Raw genomic sequence first — 20,958 nt, 5'->3', positions numbered from 1 at the left:
GACAGCAATTACAGACAGAGGGTCAGAGCGCAGTAACCATTCCAAACCACAAGGTGGCTGCCAAGGGCATCAGCCATCAACCACATCACAGGGTGGCACTTTATAACTGTTTAAGGAAGCAGTCATGCTTTCCATCTCTTCAGGGAACTCTTTTTAAGGTATCTGGGTTGTGTAAACCTCCAGAACCTTACTGGAGATGGTTTGCTTTTGTTCGGAGAGACTTTGTGTAATAGGCAAAAAGTGCGAAATGCTTCCGAGATCGAGACCTACCGAATTTAAAGGTCTGAATCAAAAACCCAAACATCCATTTTCACAAAGTCATACAGTACGATATTGTGGTTTAAAAATAAAGTTGTCACTGAAAGGTGGATGCGATACACTTACAATGTACAGGAGTGTGCTAAAGAAGGCTGTCTCTTGAATAAGCTAACTTAGGACTCCACGCAAACAGTGCATTTCGTATAAAGAACAAGGGAACATGTTGCCCTTGGGCCCATGGGGACGACACGCTGACAAAAGTCAGACTAGGAGAGTTGCGGGTACAGCGACCGTCACCGAGGACGTTCAACCTAACAGAGACGTTGTGGGGGGATCTACATCCTCTTCAGAGAGCGGAGGAAGAGAAGGGGCGGGAGACCTAAAAATAGTCGCTTCCAAACGGAAAACAGATGTTGGAGCTGACTGAGGGATTACAGAGGTGAAGGGAGCGAGCTAGTTCGCTACCTCGGAGAACAAGAACGTGATCGTTTCTCATCCAACACGATTCTTTACCCCCGGTCCCTAACGGCACCGCGTTCGAAAGCTGCGTTAGGTCAAACCAGACGTTAGCATTAGCCTGCTAGCACACGGTAGGTCGGCACCCGTTAAGATGTCGTTCAGTGCTGCAGGTTCTGGGGTCATGCGTTTATTTAACGCGAGCCAGCGGTTCTGGGCAGTTTGGGGTCGGGAAGGCACACAAGAGAGTAAAGAAACCAAACGGGCCAGGTTGACGTGAAAGTCAGTTTTCCCTCAGATGTCCAGTCAAGGCCCAAACTATATATACACTACACAGTTCTGCTTATAGCTTCTGACCACAGTACTCTGCTCTCTCTCTCTCTCTCTCTCTCTCTCTCACACACACACACACACACACACACACACACACACACACACACACACACACACTGCTATTAAGGCCTATTTTAAACTCTTTGAAGGAGCAGTGAGGAGACAGAAGAAGAGGAACACGGCTACAGACACACACACCCCGGTGGCTGGACACACACCCCGGTGGCTGGACACACACCCCGGTGGCTAGACACACACCCCGGTGGCTGGACACACACCCCGGTGGCTAGACACACACCCCGGTGGCTGGACTCCGAGGAGTAGCCACATTTCACTATAGCAAAAGACCAAAGTTGTAAAAGAGAGTAGGCAGCCTGAAGGCCCGACACTGAGAGGGGCAGAAGAGGGGGTAGAAGGGTAGAAGGGGTAAGAGGAGACGCAGCGAGGGCTTTTCAGAGTGTAGAAGACACCCGGAGCTACAAGGGGCAAAAGCAGTTTCACCCCCTCAGTTGCAGAATTGTTTTACTTTTCAAGCCATTCCAATATTTAAACCTCTATGAACCTGTATGTAAACGTTTTCTCTGAGAGATGCTAGTAGCAAATTACTCACTAAAACAACATGTGGTTGGTCACTTTTTATGCCAAATAGTCTCTTGATTTTAAAGTAGGCAATTGGTCAACAAACCGTTTAGACAATAGTGGGCAGAACCACTTCATTTGATTATGGTTTATTAACAGTTTACTGATGGTGTTAGGTACTTAACTGACCTACCAGCTTAAAGATATTGACAGCAGACATCTTCAAAACAACAAAGGACAGGAAGAAAACACTTCCATGCGCATTTTATTGTACTTCTGTGTCGTAATACTGAGGCAGGCATTCTTTTAAGGTCTGCAGTTTAACTCAGCCTTACAGCTCCAATCAGACCACCGTTGTGCTTTTTGGAAACAAGTCTGGAACTAACTGCTGTCAGGGGCAGATCTTGCATTTTGAGTCCATAGGTCCAAGCAATAAAGCCGTGATCCAGATACAGGCTACAGAAACTCTATGAGGCGTACACTAACCAAATATGTAGTAAATGTAAACCCAATAGAAATACAGCAGATATTTGAACAATTACGCTACTTCAATGCAACAAGAACCAGGTCATATTAAAGTTAACGTGTTTATTTAATCTTTTTGTTCAACCACTAATGTGTTTATTGCACTAACGCGCTATAGTTGGATGGACTCTGGAAGACACGCCGCATGAAACCACACGGACTGGTTGAATCTCTGGGAAGCCACACGCTCACTGCTGCTCATACGTTTAACGCGCAAAAGCCAAAATGAAAATTATTTATTAAACAAAATGATACATTATACTGTACATCAGTAAGGTTTCACACACACTACTGGTCTCTGTGGTGGTCCGGCGAGAGAGCAGAGTTAGATGGTGGATATGGGGTAATTGTAGATTTGCGATGGGAGTGGTGGGCTATTAGTTGTGGATGAAGCAGGAAGGGGTTTGGAGAGAGAGAGAGAGAGAGAGAGAGAGAGAGAGAGAGAGAGAGTAACTCAGCACAGGAAGTGCTCAAAATGGATTACCACTACCACAATACAGCAGAATAGACTGGAGATGAGAATGGAAGCTTAGTACAGATGGAGAAGAATAAAGAAAAGATGGTGTGATGGAGAGAAACTGAGAGTCCAGTGTGAAAGCAAAAAAAAAAGTCCCGACAGAACCACCAGACCATCATTAGAGACGGTGCAGGAGGACAGGAAAGGCAGGATGAGGGATGGAGTGATGAACACAAAAAAGGGATGGGGGGATGGAGATGGAGTTGGAAGCAAAAGTGACTGGAGGAGATGAGATGGAGAGATAGAGAGAGAGAGAGATGGAGGTGGACTGATGGGGGCAGAAAGGCATGGATGTGTAAGGTTGTTGAGAGGTTGGAGATGGGCTGGGTTTGGATGGGGGTGGTAGGGGGCTCAGAGAGAGCTGCTCACAGCTTGTATTCCTGTGACCTTTTCATAAAAGTGCCATGGCTTTTAAAAAAAAAGAACAAAAAAAGAATAACCTTTCTCTCTCCACACAGCGGCCCGGCTTCACGGGGCATGTCACGTAATAAGCGTATAAAATCAGAGCGAGTGGGCAGGTGGAACGCTCGTGAGCTTCAGGACTGGGGCCTTTGCATTCATCCCGGTGAAGCCTGACACCCAGGCCCTCTCACAGAGTCACATTAAACAAGCGTGTGTGTGTGTGTGTGTGTGTGTGTGTGTGTGTGTGTGTGTGAGGGCAGCAGAGAGAGATAAAGATCTTTTATGTAGATGGCACCAAAACTCTTGGAACACACACGCCATGATCCTGCCATACAGAGGCAATCATTATAGTAATTGGGAGGTAGAGGAATGAAATAAGCACCCCTCCGCTCTCTCCTCCTCTCTCTCTCCCCCCTCTTTATTTCTCTCCTGCTCTCTCTCCTTCCCTCCCTCTCTCCCTCTACTCCCTTGACAACACATTCTCAGTTGTATATTCCCACAATCCCCTTTGATCTGTGTCAGAGCTCCTCTGCCATCCTTTAAAAATCATCTTCAATTTTAATTTTCCATTTGAGTTGCTCTAGCTGTGCATCGCTCTCTTCTCCCTGTGGCACTGTCCCTTCTCTGTCCTGGATCCTACCCTCTCCCTCCCTCTCCCTCTCCCCCTCTCTCCCTCTCTCTCTCCCTCTCTCTCCCTCTCTCTCTCTCTCTCTCAAACAGGATGTTGAGTGGGCGGGGCCGGCTGGGCGTGGCTTTGGTGTAGTCGAGCAGTAGAAGGTCTGCAAGGAGCTGTAGGCTTTTGAAGATAAACATGACAGCAAGAGAGAGAGAGAGAGAGAGAGAGAGAGAAGGTAGAGGAAGAAGAGTTAGAGGGGGGCAAGGAGAAGCGGAGTGAGGAGAAAGGGAGAAGATGAGACAGGGAAAGAAAGAAGAGAAGAATGAGAGAAGAAAGAGAAGCCAACCTGAAGTAAAAGTGACTGAAACAAAGCGAGCCGGAGATCAGAGAAACTCTGACTTTAAAGAAGCCTTTAATATATCATCCTTCTGTTTTTTTAAACAAGCTCCCCAAAACTCTTCCCCTTAGTCCCAATACCCTGCACAGAGGGAGAAAGGAGGCGGTAGAGATGAAGAGAAGAGGATTACAAGAGGGAAAGCAAAGGTGGCAAACTCTTTGTTTCTTTAGGCACCAACTAAAAGCTCTGCTTCACTCAGGAGGCGGGGATTGGCTCTTGGAGGCGGGAACTAGGGGGATAGAGGGGGCAGATGTATTATCTTCACTTCAATCTCTTCCCCCTCACCACACACATGTACACACAAGTCAGAGAGCCAGCTCCTCCAGAGTGCTAATCTAAGCAGTCTGCATACACACATGCTCACACACACAGAAAGCGAATGGCCAGCCCTGCCGTGTCCATCTGAGCGCGTTCCTCCACACACTGCTGAACACACAGGCTCTCTGTCCATGAGGTTTGGACACTTAAAGAGACGTGTATGACCTTCAGCAGTCGTTAAACACACGCCCCACTCCACTTCCTTAAAGACGGCTCTATTTTCTGCCTCTGGTCTGGCATCTCTCTCCAGTGACACCTTTCTTTTCCATTTATGGTGGTATGAACCAAGTTTTCTCAGCTTTTATTGCTAGTTAAATTGGAGATGTGTGTGTGTGTGTGTGTGACCAGGGGAGGGCAGATAGAAGCAGATTTCTTACTTACTCTTTTAGTGTTTATTCCTCTTCTGTGATTAGGTTATTGTGGTGTGTTTGTGTGTGTTATTGCTTCGGTCAATGTTTTTTAGTGCACCGCTGAGTACCTGTCAATAAGTTTTTTCCCACTCTCCACAGCTGCATCATCTACACGCACGCACACGAACAGGAATAAATGAAGTGACAGAGAAAGGAGAGAGAAAGCGTGTGCTTTTCTACAAGGCCGTGTAAAGCCGTGTGGTAACCCAATCACCCTGAGAAAGCCTCTCTCATGCCCTGGTGCCCTACACGCCCCATCACCTCACCCCGCAGCTCAGAGACACGCACAACACCAGCACGAGAATGAAAGAGAGAGGGGCGGGAGAGAGAGAGAGAGAGAGAGAGAGAGAGAGAGAGAGAGGGAAGGAGATATGAGGGGAGAGGGAGAGGGAAGGAGAGAGAGAGAGTGTGGGAGAAATAGAGAGGGAAAGAGAGAGGGAGGGGGAGAAAAAGAGAAAACAGGTATGAAAGACACAACAGAAAGGCAGACAGACAGACAGACAGACAACAGAGTTTTCATCCATCCAGATTCATTCCGGTGTTCTGCTGGTGTGGTAACCGTGGCACAAATACAATTAACATAGAATTTTAAGTTCTTGTTTCTATGGCAACAGTAGGCTACTATAGGCTACTCACCATTGTAGCGTACTGTCTTGCGAGGGATTGGGTTCCAGTTGACGCTCATTCCATTTTCTAGGCCAATAGCAAGCATCACGAGCAGGACCTTTGCCCCACCCATATCTCCAGGTCTGTCTCCTTTCCAGTTCCAGCTGGACTGCAATAGATCTGATTGGTCACCCGGTAGATCAGAATGGACAGTTCTGGTTCTGAATGGACACCTGAACCCCAGATGCCTCTCAGCCTGAATAGAGAAAAACACAAAACAACCCACAAACAAAAGTGATTATGAGAAGAATCGGCTTGCTTTACGCTGGACTACAGCAGTGTTTTGTACGGGGGGTGGGGGGCCTGTCACAGCAGTTTAATGACGGCGTCTACATCCCAGTGAAGCTATTGAAATGTTTTGGCAAAGCGCCAAGCAAAGCGTGAAAGCCTGTCAGCACGAAGCAACGTCAACACAGCCCACTTCTCCACTGTTTAGGAGCGAATATGTCAAACACGTTGGGAGGCCCATCTCTGACAGCCCGCACAAAAATGTGTTTGTAATTACAATCGCTGGCTGCATATTGCAAAACGTACTATTATGACCCAAACCACAGGTGTGTGTGTGTGTGTTTGTGCGTGTGCGTGTGTTGGGGGGGCGTAATGTACGTGCGACCATAATGATTTTCGCAGTTTCGGCCTAATCATCACACCCCACCTGTTTGGTTTGGAGAAAAAAAGAAGAAATTAAATAGATGATAACGTTTGCTAGTTTGGCAAATAAACCCATTGACTTTTAAATGTGTGTTAAATGTCACAGTTTATTTTACCGCTTGAGATAAAAAAATTTAGCAGAACCCCCCCCATCCTGACGCCACCGGAGCTTTTATCGGCCGCTCTGAAGCTCACGCGTTTTTAAAGGTCCGTCGTGATAAGCTGCTCGTGCCTCTTCTGCCATTTACTGAAATTGAGATGCAGACCTAAGCAGCAACAATCTCAGCACTATCGATTCCTGTTTGTGTTTTTTTTATTATTGCCAAGAGGGAGGAGCGGCGAAGAAAAGCTTCCAGAGATCATGCCGATTTTGCAGCTTTAAGTCCCTCTGCGGTGATGGGCTGTAGGGGAGGGGCAGGTATTAGCCTGCTTACAGGGTCACGTGCTGGCACACGCATACACTAGCTGTCCTTTATGACATCAGATGAGGGGAGATGCGTGTGATTGGACGAAAGTCGATCTCCAGGGCAGGTGGAGGGGATTCTAGATTTCTGTGCTGTGTTGAGAGGGCGGGGTGAGTTGGGGCTCGAATGTTAATGCTGGCTTTCTTCTTTCCCAGGAAGCACTGATTTGGCCGTGAAGCAGTTGTGTGTGAACTGAACAGGAAGTTCAAAAGGCCTCACCCCTAAAGCTCAATTAAAAAGCCCTCCAGACGAGTCCCGAAGCCAGCGGAGTGGGAAGTCGTGCTTTCACACCGTGCAGGGAAACGGAGGAGAAAGCAGAAACGTCCTGCAGCTGAACGACCTTTTCAGCATTTGCTTTTGGGAAAAGGGGTTTTCACTTTTCTCTGCCCTAATTACCGCCCACAAATTAGGGATGACACAGGCCTATTATATTAAATTATATCCTGACAAAAGCAGTGGGCCATACTAGTTAATGCTGAACGACAGCAAAGACAGAGGACAAACACTTGGAGTGTGTGTATCTGTGTGTGTATCTATGTGTGTGTGTGCGTGTGTGTTTTGAGTCAGTCTGTCCCTGAAGAAAACAAGCAGTCATATTTATTCCACTGGCTGATATGGATGTCGGGAAAAAGGGGTCAAACGTCTAACGATGGACACTCTCATATATCAGTGTGTCTGACATATCCCACCACTCCTAGCTCTGCCCGGCCCTCTTCCTGTCGGCTGCATACCCTCCTCTCATCCGTGCTAAACCCACAACCTTCTGACCTGTGACCTTTGACCCCATGCTCTCTGCTCAGCGCCTGCAGGTGCAAAGGCGGATGGACTGGGAGGAGGCTGACGCAAGATAAAGATCGGGCGTGTAATTAGCTCGCCGATGTACGAGCGAGGATACACGGTCCGTCTGCAAACACAAACACATCTATCAGGTCTCACGGCCCAAGGCTCTTCTATCTTCAACCCTCCCCCCACTCCACCATCCTGTTTCCTCTGACGTCACACGAAGCCCAGCGGTTAGTCACATGCACAAAGAAAATGACCCAACTTCCCTCCAGGGTCCGGAGTGGAGTGAGCAAGTCGATCAGGGACGCAGGGACAAACAGTGACCCATCTACCTTCTCCTAGGCACCGATAAACATTTAACGAACCTTCTACGGGTCACTGTCTGAGTCTGGGGTGCTCACTGGTACCATTTTTAGGACAATGGGCTTATAGTAGCCCTGTGTTCAGCACTTTAAAAGTTTTAGGGAAGGTTAGAATGGTGCTGAAACACACAAAGGCAGCTGGAGAATATCACCAGCCACAGCCTAGAGAAAGGCTCAGCGATCTGCACAAAATATCAAACCATGATTATTTTGCGATTATATCATGATAACGGTTGTTACATGCTGCACTTACAGTATTCCTTCTGTTAAAGAAACCAGATCGCTAAGCACTTCTAAACTGCACTGTTTAGACTGAAATTATTTGTGTTTGATGGATGGCGTGAAGGATAGTGTTCATCAAAGCAACCTACAGTTATATGGATCTTGTGAGATTAGTAAATATGTTAAAAACGCGCACAAGCGCGCACACACACACACACACACACACACACACACACACTTGAAAGAATGCCTTATTTTATCACATTGGTGCCTGTGTGTTAATAGTATACATTATTGTTAATAAGCAATACATTATTCATTACATATAATATGGAAACAACATATTGTTCATTTCTAACCAAAGACAGGGGAAAGAAATCACCCACCGCCGGCAGAACTGGGCCAAACAAACAAACCAACCAACCCAACGCTGAACAACACAGACCCACGTATGACAGGGAGCCATGAATCAACACCAGTGCTCACTGTACATAACATTAAACAACACTCACCTACAAATAAACTAATTAACTTTGTGTTGTGCCTAAGTAAGACAGTAATAGTGTTGTCTGAGCAGTTCATTTATATTCAGTATGAGTATTTAGATCAGTGCAGGAGCAGATCTCACATGAGCATAGGCTTGTGTGCATATGCGCGCGCGCACACACACACACACACACACACACACACACACACACACACACACACACACACACACACACACACACACACACACACACACACACACAATTGGGTGATGGAGTCTTACGGAGACTCCTGACTCACAACACATACAGAATGACAGGAAGTGACATCACAAGCCACCCTAAAGGTCACAAGCCGTGAACCCTTGGACGTATTCCCTACGTATTTGGAAAAAGAGTCCAACACTAAACTCTGTCCTTCTACATCAGAGTTTAGCCCCACCTAGCCTCACTCATCCTGCCCCAAGCTTCCCACATTTCACCCTAACCTGCCTTATCATAAACTCCGCCCACTCCCGGAGTCTTATCATAAACTCCGCCCACTCCCATGCTTCTGGACTGTTCCGTTTAGTTTAGAGATGGAGGATAGTGTTTGGTCTGCTTTGCCACTGATAGACCACGCAGCTGGTATGAATGTGCGTGCATGTGTGTAAATGTGTGTGTGTTTGTGTGAAAGAGGGTGTGAATGTGTGTTTTCCTTCAAGCTGTGTGTGTGTGTGTGTGTGTGTTATATGTGTGACTGTGTGACTGATGGTGTTGGAAGTGGGAGTGTGTGAAAGTGTGGGAGTGTGACACCTCGCGCATGCGCAAGTGTGTGTGTGTGTGTGTGTCTGCGTGTGCATTTTGGCAATGTGTTGGCAAGTACTGTTTTGTCTGATTAACCAATGGGAGGAGATGAAAACTGGACAAACAAATAGTGTTTTATCAGCTGGCCAACATCTGTCCCTCCACCTCTGTCCTAATGACAGACATCTCACCACCTCTGGGGTCTGAACCACACCTGCTCGTTAGCCTGGAGCTACAGCTCTACCATCAAGGCCATCTGTGGGCCAGGCAAAGTCAGCATGTGGTCTGCAGAAAGGGAGGGGAGGAGGAGAAAGAGAGAGAGAGAGAGAGAGAGAGAGAGAGAGAGAGAGAGAGAGAGAGAGAGAGGAAGAGAGAGAGGAAGAGAGAGATGGAATGGTGCACATGATGGCTCAGTACAATTATCCTGTGTCGCTCAGTCTCTTTCATGCAGTCTTCCTTTCACCTGTTAGCCCTGTTTGTTCTTTAATGCATGCGTTCATCTTTCTTTCCATCCCTCTCTCTTTACCTCCCTCTTTCCGTCTCTCTCTCCATCATTTTCTCTTTATCACTACGTCTCCCATTATCTTTTTCTCTTTGTGCAATCTCCGAATCTCAGTGTCGTTTCTGCCTGAATGTGTTATGTGTCTCTCAGTCTGACCTTGTGGTGTCTGTTGCTTTAATGAGGCTTTAACAGTCACAGCAACTGTGTGTGTGTGTGTGTGTTTAAAGCCCTGCGAGACAAATGTCCTATGTTCCTGGACCCAGAGAACACTGGGATACCTGTCTGAACATTCAATAATGCAATTTCTATCATGGTTTCTGGTGGCAACTTTAGCATCTGAAATCTGACAACCAAAGAGTATATAACACAGAACAACAGCATGTGAGTGTCTGAGCCACTAGAACTCTTGGGTGGGACTACAACTGTGGGGCGGGACTACAGAGGCCCCGCCTGCTGAAGGCTAACACACCATTGCAGTGCTAATGGTGAGGGACACTGGTTGAAGGGGCCCCCGTGATATTTTACCTTGGACCCCAACAGCCTCTAGAAGTGGCTACAATGTAGATAGACCGAGGCTTTCAGCAACACCTTTCACTGATATCATATCAGAACATATCCAGACCAACCTGAGTCTTGGCATAATGGCAAAGTTCTGTTAGTCCAAACCAGCTTTTGGCTTTAGCAGTATGTTACAAAGCTGAGACTGACACGCTTTAGATGAACCATTGCCAACTGTGTGTCTGTGGACCCGTAACCAATCCTGGTACCGGCACTAGCCCAACTCCTACAGATTCCCATTACCTGGCTCAGGTGTGCTGTGTCCAGGAGCAGATAGATCAAGGAAGAACAGAGGGGCAGAATGGAGATCTGTTTTACTTTATCAAATCATGATTATGCTAATTTTATGCATGCCTTCATTATGACCTCAACACTGATTGACCAACTGCAGTTCAGCATCTAAAATGTTAAACAAGGACAAGAACTCCGGATTCCGCAGATACTTTGAAAGGTACTGGAAACCCATCTAATCATATCATATCACACTCTCACTCACGTATGCACATGTAAGTACACACACACACACACACACACACACACACACACACACACACACACACACACACACCACCTACATACACACACACACACACACACACACACACACACACACACACACACACACACACACACACACACACACACACACACACACACACACACACACACACCACCTACATCATTGTTTTTTGCATTCTGGAGAGCAAACACATCCACACAAATTCCCTGAAAGAGTTGAACTGATCTTTAACCTTGACCTCTCTATCCCTCCTTCTCTCTCTTCCTCTCTCCCCTCCCCTTCCTCTTTTTCTTCCTCTCTGCCTGAGTTGGCGTTCTCGCTTGGGGTGTCGGAGTAGCCGGTCCCTCTCTTGCACGGGCTTTAGCATGCTAATAAGCGCAGAACACAACGCCCACTACAACCCTGGGGGTGAGGTTAATTGCCCTGCAATTCTCCAGTGTTTCTGTCTTCCCACCCCTCTGTCTCACTACCCTGGAGACCGTTGGGACGCGTCGTCCTCCCTGCGCTGGGTTCGGTACAGACCCAAACAGGGCGCTGGAAGGCTACGCAGTCACTCCCAGATGCTTTAATGCATGCTGCCTGGCGGGGTTTGCCATTACAAGAACAACATCAAATACACAAATCCATACACACACATACCAGCACACACACATACACACACTAACACACACATACACACACTAACACACACTCTCACCCACACACCTGATCGATACAGAAAGAGACAGAAGCTGAAATAGAAAGAGAGAAACAGAGAGAGAGAGAGATATGTCTAAGAGAAACAGCATTTGTGTTACAAAGTGTTTTAAAAGGACATCTGAGACCAAAAATGACTTTTGTCAGAGATTTGAAAAACCACCGCGCTCTCTGTGGCCTACACAACAAACGTCGAACATGTGTCTGCAGTCCAGCTTGAGAGGGCCATGCTTTCTTAAAGTCAGCATATTCAGTCTTAGAGAGAGAGAGAGAGAGAGAGAGAGAAAGAGAGAGAGAGAGAGAGAGAGAGAGAGAGAGAGAGAGAGAGAGAGAGAGAGAGAGAGAGAGAAATAGATGCAGTTTACCAGAAGGCCACTGAGATCAATAAAGGATGTGGTGTTTGACAGTAAGCAGGCAGATCAGGTTTTACATCATCATCATGTTTTTCATCATCAGCAGATGTGTGTGTATTTTTGTGTGTGATCATGTGTGTGTGTGTGTGTGTGTGTGTAGGGGGGGTTGAGGATATATTTATGCTTCCTTGCAAGGATATGTTATGTATATTTTATATATATCTGTGTGTATATATATATATATATATGTGTGTGTGTATGCGGAGAGGGGGTCTAGTGTTTCTAGTTGTTTCCAGTGCACTGAACATGAAGAAGCAAGTGTCTCTTTTTCTACATTTGCGTAGCGTCTTAGATGAGGAGAAACGATGATGAGGAAATAAGGAGAAATGTTTCCACATCGGGGTTAGCAGATGAGCTGAAAGACTGTCAGATGTGCTGACTGTCATCTCCCCTCTCCTCCCCTCCCCTCATCTCTCCCTTTCTCTCCTCCCCTCTCCCCTCCTCTCTCCTCCCCTCTCCTCCCACCCCTCTCCCCTCCTCCCCTCCTCTCCTCCTTTCTCTCCTCCCCTCCCCTCATCTCTCCCCTCCTCTCCTCCTTTCTCTCCTCCCCTCTCCCCTCCTCTCTCCTCCCCTCTCCTCCCACCCCTCTCCCCTCCTCTTTTGCCTCCATTTCATCTGTTTTTCCTCCTTTCATCCTGCTCTGTTTTCCGCTGGTTTCCCTCCCCAGGGAGGGGCAGATGGAGGAAGGGTGAGGGCTGTTTGAAACCTCTGAGTCTCCATCTCTCCATCTCACTGGGCACCTCCTCCAGCTTAGCACTTACTCCAACTCCATCAAACACACACAGATAAGAGAGAGAGAGAGAGAGAGAGAGAGAGAGAGAGATACATACATAGAGTGAGAAAGATCAAGAGATAGTCAGGAAGAAAGCAAACCATAGAAAGAGACAGCAATTGAAAAGACAGAGAGAGAGAGAGGGAGAGAGAGAGAGAGGTTGTCGGGTTATTTTTCTGAGTTGAGGTGAGAAGGAGAGAATATATCTTTTGTGCATGTGTATGAATGTGTGCATGAATGTGTGTGTGTGTGCATGAATGTGTGTGTGTGTGTGTGTGTGTGTGTGTGTGTGTGTGTGTGTATGCTGGAGGGGTATGCCTCGTATGACTGACTTTGTTATCTGAGGCAATTTGCAGAAGTCCAGGTTGTACAATCTATATAAAATCTAACATTTATTTCGTCAATACTTGGCTCACACAATCATTTAATGCAGATTTCTTCTCTACAGTGCTTACTCTCTCCCATATTACTTTCTCTCTGTTCTCTCTCTCTCTGTTCTCTCTCCCTCTGTTCTCTTTCTCTCTGTTCTCTCTCTCTCTGTTCTCTCTCCCTCTCTTTCTCTCTCTCCCTATTTCTCTCTGTCCTTCTCTCTCCCTTTCTTTCTCTCTGTTCTGCTCTCTCCCTCTCTTTCTCTGTTCTTCTCTCTCTCTCTTTTTCTCTGTTCTGCTCTCTCCCTCTTTCTCTGTTCTTCTCTCCCTCTTTTTCTCTTTCTCTCTATTCTTCTCTTTCTCCCTCTCTTTCCTTGTCTCTTTGAAAGGCTGGCGAGAGAACGCTATCTCTGAAATAACCCATTCCTGCTCCAGCAGCTCACGAGAAAGCTCACGAGGTCATTTTCAGCTGGCTTTCTCAGACCACTCCCCCTTCTCCTCCAGGAGACTCCCCTGTCTCCTCCTCATTTGGCAGACCACTCCCCCTTCTCCTCCAGGAGACTCCCCTGTCTCCTCCTCATTTGGCAGACCACTCCCCCTTCTCCTCCAGACCACTCCCCTGTCTCCTCCTCATTTGGCAGACCACTCCCCCTTCTCCTCCAGACCACTCCCCTGTCTCCTCCTCATTTGGCAGACCACTCCCCCTTCTCTGCCTCCTCTACTCCTTGTTCCCCTCTCCTTCTCCATCATTGCTCAGATTGTCTGTCTTCGTTCCTACATCACAGCAGCCAATAGGAAGAGACCCCCTTTTGAACCTTTTAAACTGAATTCTATCTCCTTCTCTCAGAATATCTCTCTCTCCTTCCAGTCTCATACTGGTCTTGGCACTCTGTCAGCAGATACGTCTGCTCCTGCTTGTGTGTGTGTGTGTGTGTGTGTGTGTGTGTGTGTGTGTGTGTGTGTGTGTGTGTGTGTGTGTGTGTGTGTGTGTGTGTGTGTGTGTGTGTGTGCGTCTGCTGTCTCGTGTAGCCTCTGTGTAAAATCAGTGTACCTTCTGAACACTTGCTCAGGAGAAGCCAACACAGTGTTTCTGCAGATCTAAAAATGGTGAGGTCAGCTTGCCAGATGCCATTAATATAACGCAACGTGATCTAGACGTCTGACCTGAGCAGTGAAGAGCTGTAGGGTTGGGCGGGAACACGTGAGACTGCGCTCGTACGCACAGTGTGCACACGCAGCACACGCAGCACACGCAGGCCCAGCTCTTACACACCTACACAAACTCTTCCAGCCGCAACGGTTTCAGCCATCATCATCACCATCGTCGCCTTGTTTCTTGGTAGTGGTTTTTAATCTTTACTGAGTTTTTGTAAACATCTGGCTTGTTTCTATGGCAATATACAAATGCGGCATAAATATTATTATTCATGCAATTATTATTCAAATGTGGGTTGCTGTGTTTCTTGTTTGGTGTGAGTGGAAGACCCTGGCGTGACTGGGGGTCTGCAGTGTCCTGCTGTGAGATGTCAGTCTCACACACCCGTGAACACACTGAAGGTCAACGTGGAAGAGAGGGAGGAGAGAGAGGAGAGAGAGGGATGGAAATAGAGATGGAAAGAGAAACAGAGATACAGATGGAGAAACAAAGACACAGAGAAAGTCTAATTGTGTTAAAGCTCGACTACAAAAGAGGAAGAGTGTTGCTCCCTCTCTCCCTCTTCTTCCTTCTCTCTCTCTCTCTCTTTACCCCTATCTCTCCTGCTCTCTCTCTCTACTTCCCTCTCTCTTTCTCCCTCCCTCCCTCTCTCACTCGCTCTCTCTCTCCCTCCCTCCCTCTCTACCCCTCACCCTCTCTCCCTTCCTCCCTCTCCCTCTCTCTCTCTCTCCCTCTCTCTCACTCTCCCTCCCTGTCTCTCCATCCCTCTTCTACATGCAGACAGATGTGCACATGCGTGTGTCTGTCTAGCAGCGGAGTGTGAGCAGGTGAAAGGGCTCATGGGTATTTGAGATGCTCTCCACCCCTCACTCAGGGAGTCCAGTGTAGAAGCTCTCTGGTCTGGTGTGTTCCATTACTGCGGACTCCTCCTGAGAGCGGCACTCACCACACACCCTCCAGTCTGCCGTAATGAGAATTCAATCCAGTCAGGGAGGCAAGGGGGTGGGATGCATTACCTCACACTCAGCCCTCCACGGTTATGACTATGATTAATAACTCTAAATAGCCTTTTCTGTTTATTACTTTATCTGTGCTTGTGTTAATTGCATTGGCAGTGATGTAGAATTTGTGACAATGAAGCACTATTGAACTGAAATGAATTGAACTGAGACCGAAAGATGCAGAAATAGAGTGAGACAGAAACACAATCACAGAGAGTGGAGATAGAGAGAGAGAGACAGACAAACACAATCACAGAGAGTGGAGATAGAGAGACAGACAGAACAGACACAATCACAGAGAGTGGAGATAGAGAGACAGACAGACAGACACAATCACAGAGAGTGGAGATAGAGAGACAGACAGAAACACAATCACAGAGAGTGGAGATAGAGAGACAGATAGATACAATCACAGAGAGTGGAGACAGAGAGACAGACAGACATACACAATTACAGAGAGTAGAGACAGACAGACACAATAACAGAGAGTGGAGATAGAGAGACAGACAGACACAATCACAGAGAGTGGAGACAGGGAGACAGACAGACATACACAATTACAGAGAGTAGAGACAGACAGACAGAATCACAGAGAGTGGAGATAGAGAGACAGACAAACACAATCACAGAGAGTGGAGAGACAGACAGACAGACAGACAGACACAATAACAGAGAGTGGAGATAGAGAGACAGATAGACACAATCACAGAGAGTGGAGACAGAGAGACAGACAGACATAATTACAGAGAGTAGAGACAGACAGACAGACACAATTACAGAGAGTAGAGACCGCATGTAAGCTGTGTGTGCATGTGAGTGTGTGTTAATAGTCATTGCCATTAGTGTGAAAAGTGCCATTTACTATGCTGCTGGACCCACACACACACACACACACACACACACACACACACACACACACACACACACACACACACACACACACACACACACACACACACACACACACACACACACCGCACATGCTGTCTCCACAATGTTCTTTAAAGTTGCACGTAGAGTATGCAAAATGAACTCTGACGTCTCTGATCAGATTACTGTAATTGAATGACCTGCAAACACAATTTAGGCCACAATCAGATCGTTCTAGAGGTGTTGTGCGCGTGTGTGTGTGTGTGTGTGTGTGTGTGTGTGTGTGTGTGTGTGTGTGTGTGTGTGTGTGTGTGTGTGTGTGTGCGTGCGTGCGTGTGTGTGTGTGTGTGTCTGCTAAAGTCCTTACACCCTGTGTCCTACCACCTGAGTCTGAGAGCTCTACACTAAACAAAAATGACCCAATGACTTTACAATCTGTTTGGAAACATTCAGGGCACACACACACACACACACACACGCACGCACGCACGCACGCACACACACACACACACACACACACACACACTTATTTAATGTTTGATAGCACTTATGTTTATTAGTCTCCACAAGGATTGTCAAAAAATTTTCAGGCCTCAATTTCAGTCTCTGTGTACTTACCAAGTGCAGAGAGAGAGAGAGAGAGAGAGAGAGAGAGAGAGAGAGAGAGAGAGAGAGAGAGAGAGAGAGGCCACCTACACACACACACACACACACACACACACACACACACCCACACACACACACACACACACATGTTAGGTCAGCCCTGAGTGCACAGGGAGGAGAAGAGGTGGGATTTAGAAATAAAACACCTGTACAGTGGAGCTATTCACCAGCTGTTTCTGCTTCCCCTCCCCCTCTCTCCCTCTCTCCCTCTCTCTCTCCCTCTCCCCCAATCCTTCTTCCCCCTATCTCTCTCTCTCCTCCCTCTCCCCAATTTCTTTCTCTCCTATCTCTCTCTCTTTCCTCCAATCTCTCCCCCTCCCCCTATCTCTGTCTCTCACTCCACCCCATTACAACTCTATTAAGCTTTTCCACTGACGTGTGCCACTCTTGTTAAATGCTCCCATGCAGTTATCTGCCCATAATTCCAACTTTACCCTCAGTAACCAAAAGGAAAAAGTTAAAGCAGCATTTTTCTTCACAGGGGAAAGAGTGCGATGCTCGCACTACATCAGAGCGGTCTATCTAGAGCCCCCAACATTACATTAACACCCCACTGTTCACGTGAACTCTGTCAGCGCTGATTTTAGTTCATATGGATTAAGATAAAGACTCAGTGTCAATTCAACAGAGCAGCATGCAGAGTGCAGAGCCCTTATCAGCACAAGACACACACACACACACACACACACACACACACACACACACACACACACACACACACTGATGAATTTGGCATGTGAAAGTCTTTAGAGTGCTTTAAATGATCCAGTTCAGTAGGAAACGACCTGCGTTCACCTCTAAACTTAGTTCTCAGCTCCGAGATGTTGGAAGCCCCGCCCTGGCAGACACGAATGTCCTCCCCCGTCCAGAACCACAAATGAGCTCACACACACACTCCTACGGGACGAACCTCCAGTACCCCGCAGCCAGATCGGTGGCGTCGGAACCACGATGGGGACAGCTCATTAGCCGCTGTCGCTAACGCTAATTTCACTCTGGCAAACTCGCACTTGGTTGGCGTGGTTACCGTGTCCACAGCCGTTGTTGTCACACGGTTCTATTGATTTATTTACCTATTGGGGCCTTGCGTTTTACTTGGCGAGAATAAAAGCTGTGCTGAGATCAGTGCGTGAGCACTCGTCTCTCACCTCTTCCCCAGTTCTTTGTGCGTTTTCTGTTCTTGGATCGCTTACCCAGATTTTTCTCCCTAACTCAGTCATATCCAGTTTCCACCCCTCAGGTAAGCCTTCCTGTCACATGACACCGGCCAATCACAGAGGGCGAGGGCTCTCGCGAGGGCGGGGCGAGGACACACGCAGCCAACCGCTTCATCCTTCTGAGGGGCGAGCTGTGTCCGCCCCCTTCTCATACATGGACTCACGGACACCCGTGATTGGCCAGTGTAGCTGTGATTGGCAGCTACACCGTCCTCCCTGAGAGCACAGTCAGGTCTTTCTCCCAAGCTTCCAGCTACAGATGCTCCATTACTTTCCACGGAGAAGATGGTGGATCCTTCACTCCCACCTGACCGTCATGTCTACGTTTTGGTTTTACCTCCACGTGTTCCTATGTTTAGACCGACCGTCTTCGCTTAACGACAATGTTGATGTTACATGTAAATCTATGTGTCCATCTGCACACAGTCAATCCTCATGCTATAAATATCGGCATCGGAGAAGAGTGGCATTGTGGGTTGGAGATTGGGGGGGGAGGGGCGGGGGGATGTGCACGTGGCTGTGTGCTGCCTTTGTCAGAGGAATCACTTCTGTGCTGACCTCTGACCTTCTGAGAGTGACCCATTATTCATAAGGTCCAGAACAGTGTAAGGGCCTGCTGCCAGGATGACCCCTGACCCTGAGAAAAACCAGAAACCTCCACATAGAAAGCTTCATTATGAAAAATGCTGGATGTCACATACCAGAAATATCACATGATAGAGTTTCGGACGTCTGCCATGTCCGAATAGTACTAATCAATCTCTTGATTGATATTTATGCTCTTGTTGGTAAAGGACAACAATACACTGTGAACATGAAGAGTCTTGTGTCTTCAACACTCACACACAGGTGAGCATGTAGCACAGACCAAAAGGCTGCAGCATACACAGACACCACCCATGCATCCGCCCACACACACACACACACACACACACACACACACACACACACACACACACACACACACACACACACACACACACACAGCCTCTTGCCTTCAGTGTTGCTTTGTTGCTTTTTGGGGTATTATGTCGAGTTCTCCCGGGGCATGAGCCGTTGCCCAGGCTGGAAAAGCAGTGTGTGTGTGTGTGTGTGTGTGTGTGTGTGTGTGTGTGTGTGTGTGTGTGTGACTGCCCACCCACTGGGGCTGCCTGGAGATCCAGCCCACTCACCAGTTAGGTGAATGTGAGTGTGTGTGTGTGTGTGTGTGTGTGTGTGTGTGTGTGTGTGTGTGTGTGTGTGTGTGTATGTGTGTGTGACACCTGGTGTTGCAGTTGGCGAACCACCAGTAGCCTGCCAACAAGGCCAGGGTGGACACACACACACACACACACACACACACACACACACACACACACACACACACACACACACACACACACACACACACACACACACACACACACACACCTCTCCAGTCATCTATGGCTACACTGTCTGAGTAGGAGGTGGTGTTCATTGTCCAGATTAAGAAAAACAAATTTTGGACGTGCGTGAGTGTGTGTGTGTGTGTGTGTGTGAGCAGAAAAAGCTCTCTGAACACTTACGGCAATTACTCAATTCTCAATTACTGTTATTGAAAACTGTATTAATATGTGCGTAATGTGTAGGTAGTGTTTATATGTTTATATGTAGTGAATATATGTGTTTAGGGGAGTTTGAATATGTGTGTTTGTGTTGGTGTGGAGGTAGTGTTTATGGGAGTATGAATATTTGTGTTTGTGTTGGTGTGGGGGTAGTGTTTATTGGAGTATGAATATGTGTGTGTTGGTGTGGGGGTAGTGTTTATGTGAGTATGAATATGTGTGTGTTGGTGTGGGGGTAGTGATTATGGGAGTATGAATATGTGTGTTTGTGTGGTGTGGGGGTAGTGTTTAAGGGAGTATGAATATGTGTGTGTTGGTGTGGGGGTAGTGTTTATGGGAGTATGAATGTGTGTGTTGGTGTGTGGGTGGTGTTTATGGGAGTATCAATATGTGTGTTTGTGTTGGGGTAGTGTTTATGGGAGTATGAATATGTGTGTGTGTGTGTTAGTGTGGGGGTAGTGTTTATGGAGTATGAATGTGTGTGTTTGTGTTGGTGTGGGGGTAGTGTTTATGGGAGTATGAATGTGTGTGTTTGTGTTGGTGTGGGGGTAGTGTTTATGGAGTATGAATGTGTGTATGTGTGTTGATGTGGGGGTAGTGTTAATGGAGTATGAATGTGTGTCTGTTGGTGTGGGGGTGGTGTTTATGGAGTATGAATGTGTGTGTTTGTGTTGGTGTGGGGGTAGTGTTTATGGGAATATGAATGTGTGTGTGTTGGTGTTGGAGTAGTGTTTATGGAGTATGAATATGTGTGTGTTGGTGTGGGGGTAGTGTTTATGGAGTATGAATATGTGTGTGTGTGTTGGTGTGGGGATAGTGTTTATGGAGTTTGAATATGTGTGTGTGTTGGGGTGGGGGTAGTGTTTATGGAGTATGAATATGTGTGTTTGTGTGGGGGTAGTGTTTATAGAGTATGAATATGTGTGTTTGTGTGTTGTGGGGGTAGTGTTTATGGGAGTATGAATATGTGTGTTTGTGTGGTGTGGGGGTAGTGTTTATGGGAGTATGAATATGTGTGTTTGTGTTGGTGTGGGGGTAGTGTTTATGGAGTATGAATATGTGTGTTTGTGTTGGTGTGGGGGAAGTGTTTATGGGAGTATGAATGTGTGTGTTTGTGTGGTGTGGGGGTAGTGTTTATGGGAGTATGAATATGTGTGTTTGTGTTGGTGTGGGGGTAGTGTTTATGGAGTATGAATATGTGTGTTTGTGTTGGTGTGGGGGTAGTGTTTATGGGAGTATGAATGTGTGTGTTTGTGTGGTGTGGGGGTAGTGTTTATGGGAGTATGAATATGTGTGTTTGTGTTGGTGTGGGGGTAGTGTTTATGGGAGTATGAATGTGTGTGTTTGTGTGGTGTGGGGGTAGTGTTTATGGGAGTATGAATATGTGTTTGTGTGGTGTGGGG

General features: G+C 47.2%; 1 protein-coding gene across 1 annotated transcript in view; it reads right to left on the bottom strand.

Moving 5' to 3' along the window:
* sema4c (sema domain, immunoglobulin domain (Ig), transmembrane domain (TM) and short cytoplasmic domain, (semaphorin) 4C) overlaps positions 1-20,958 on the bottom strand; it is a 63,394-nt gene that overhangs the window by 20,952 nt on the left and 21,484 nt on the right. The window contains exon 2 of the mRNA XM_076997918.1: positions 5,448-5,673. Within this exon, the coding sequence (XP_076854033.1) occupies positions 5,448-5,550 (103 nt within the window). The 5' untranslated portion in view covers positions 5,551-5,673. The remainder of the gene's footprint in view (positions 1-5,447; positions 5,674-20,958) is intronic.

Source organism: Brachyhypopomus gauderio, chromosome 3 (genome assembly GCF_052324685.1).
Source record: "Brachyhypopomus gauderio isolate BG-103 chromosome 3, BGAUD_0.2, whole genome shotgun sequence".
NCBI lineage: Eukaryota > Metazoa > Chordata > Actinopteri > Gymnotiformes > Hypopomidae > Brachyhypopomus > Brachyhypopomus gauderio.
This window is presented reverse-complemented; position numbering and strand designations above follow the sequence as displayed.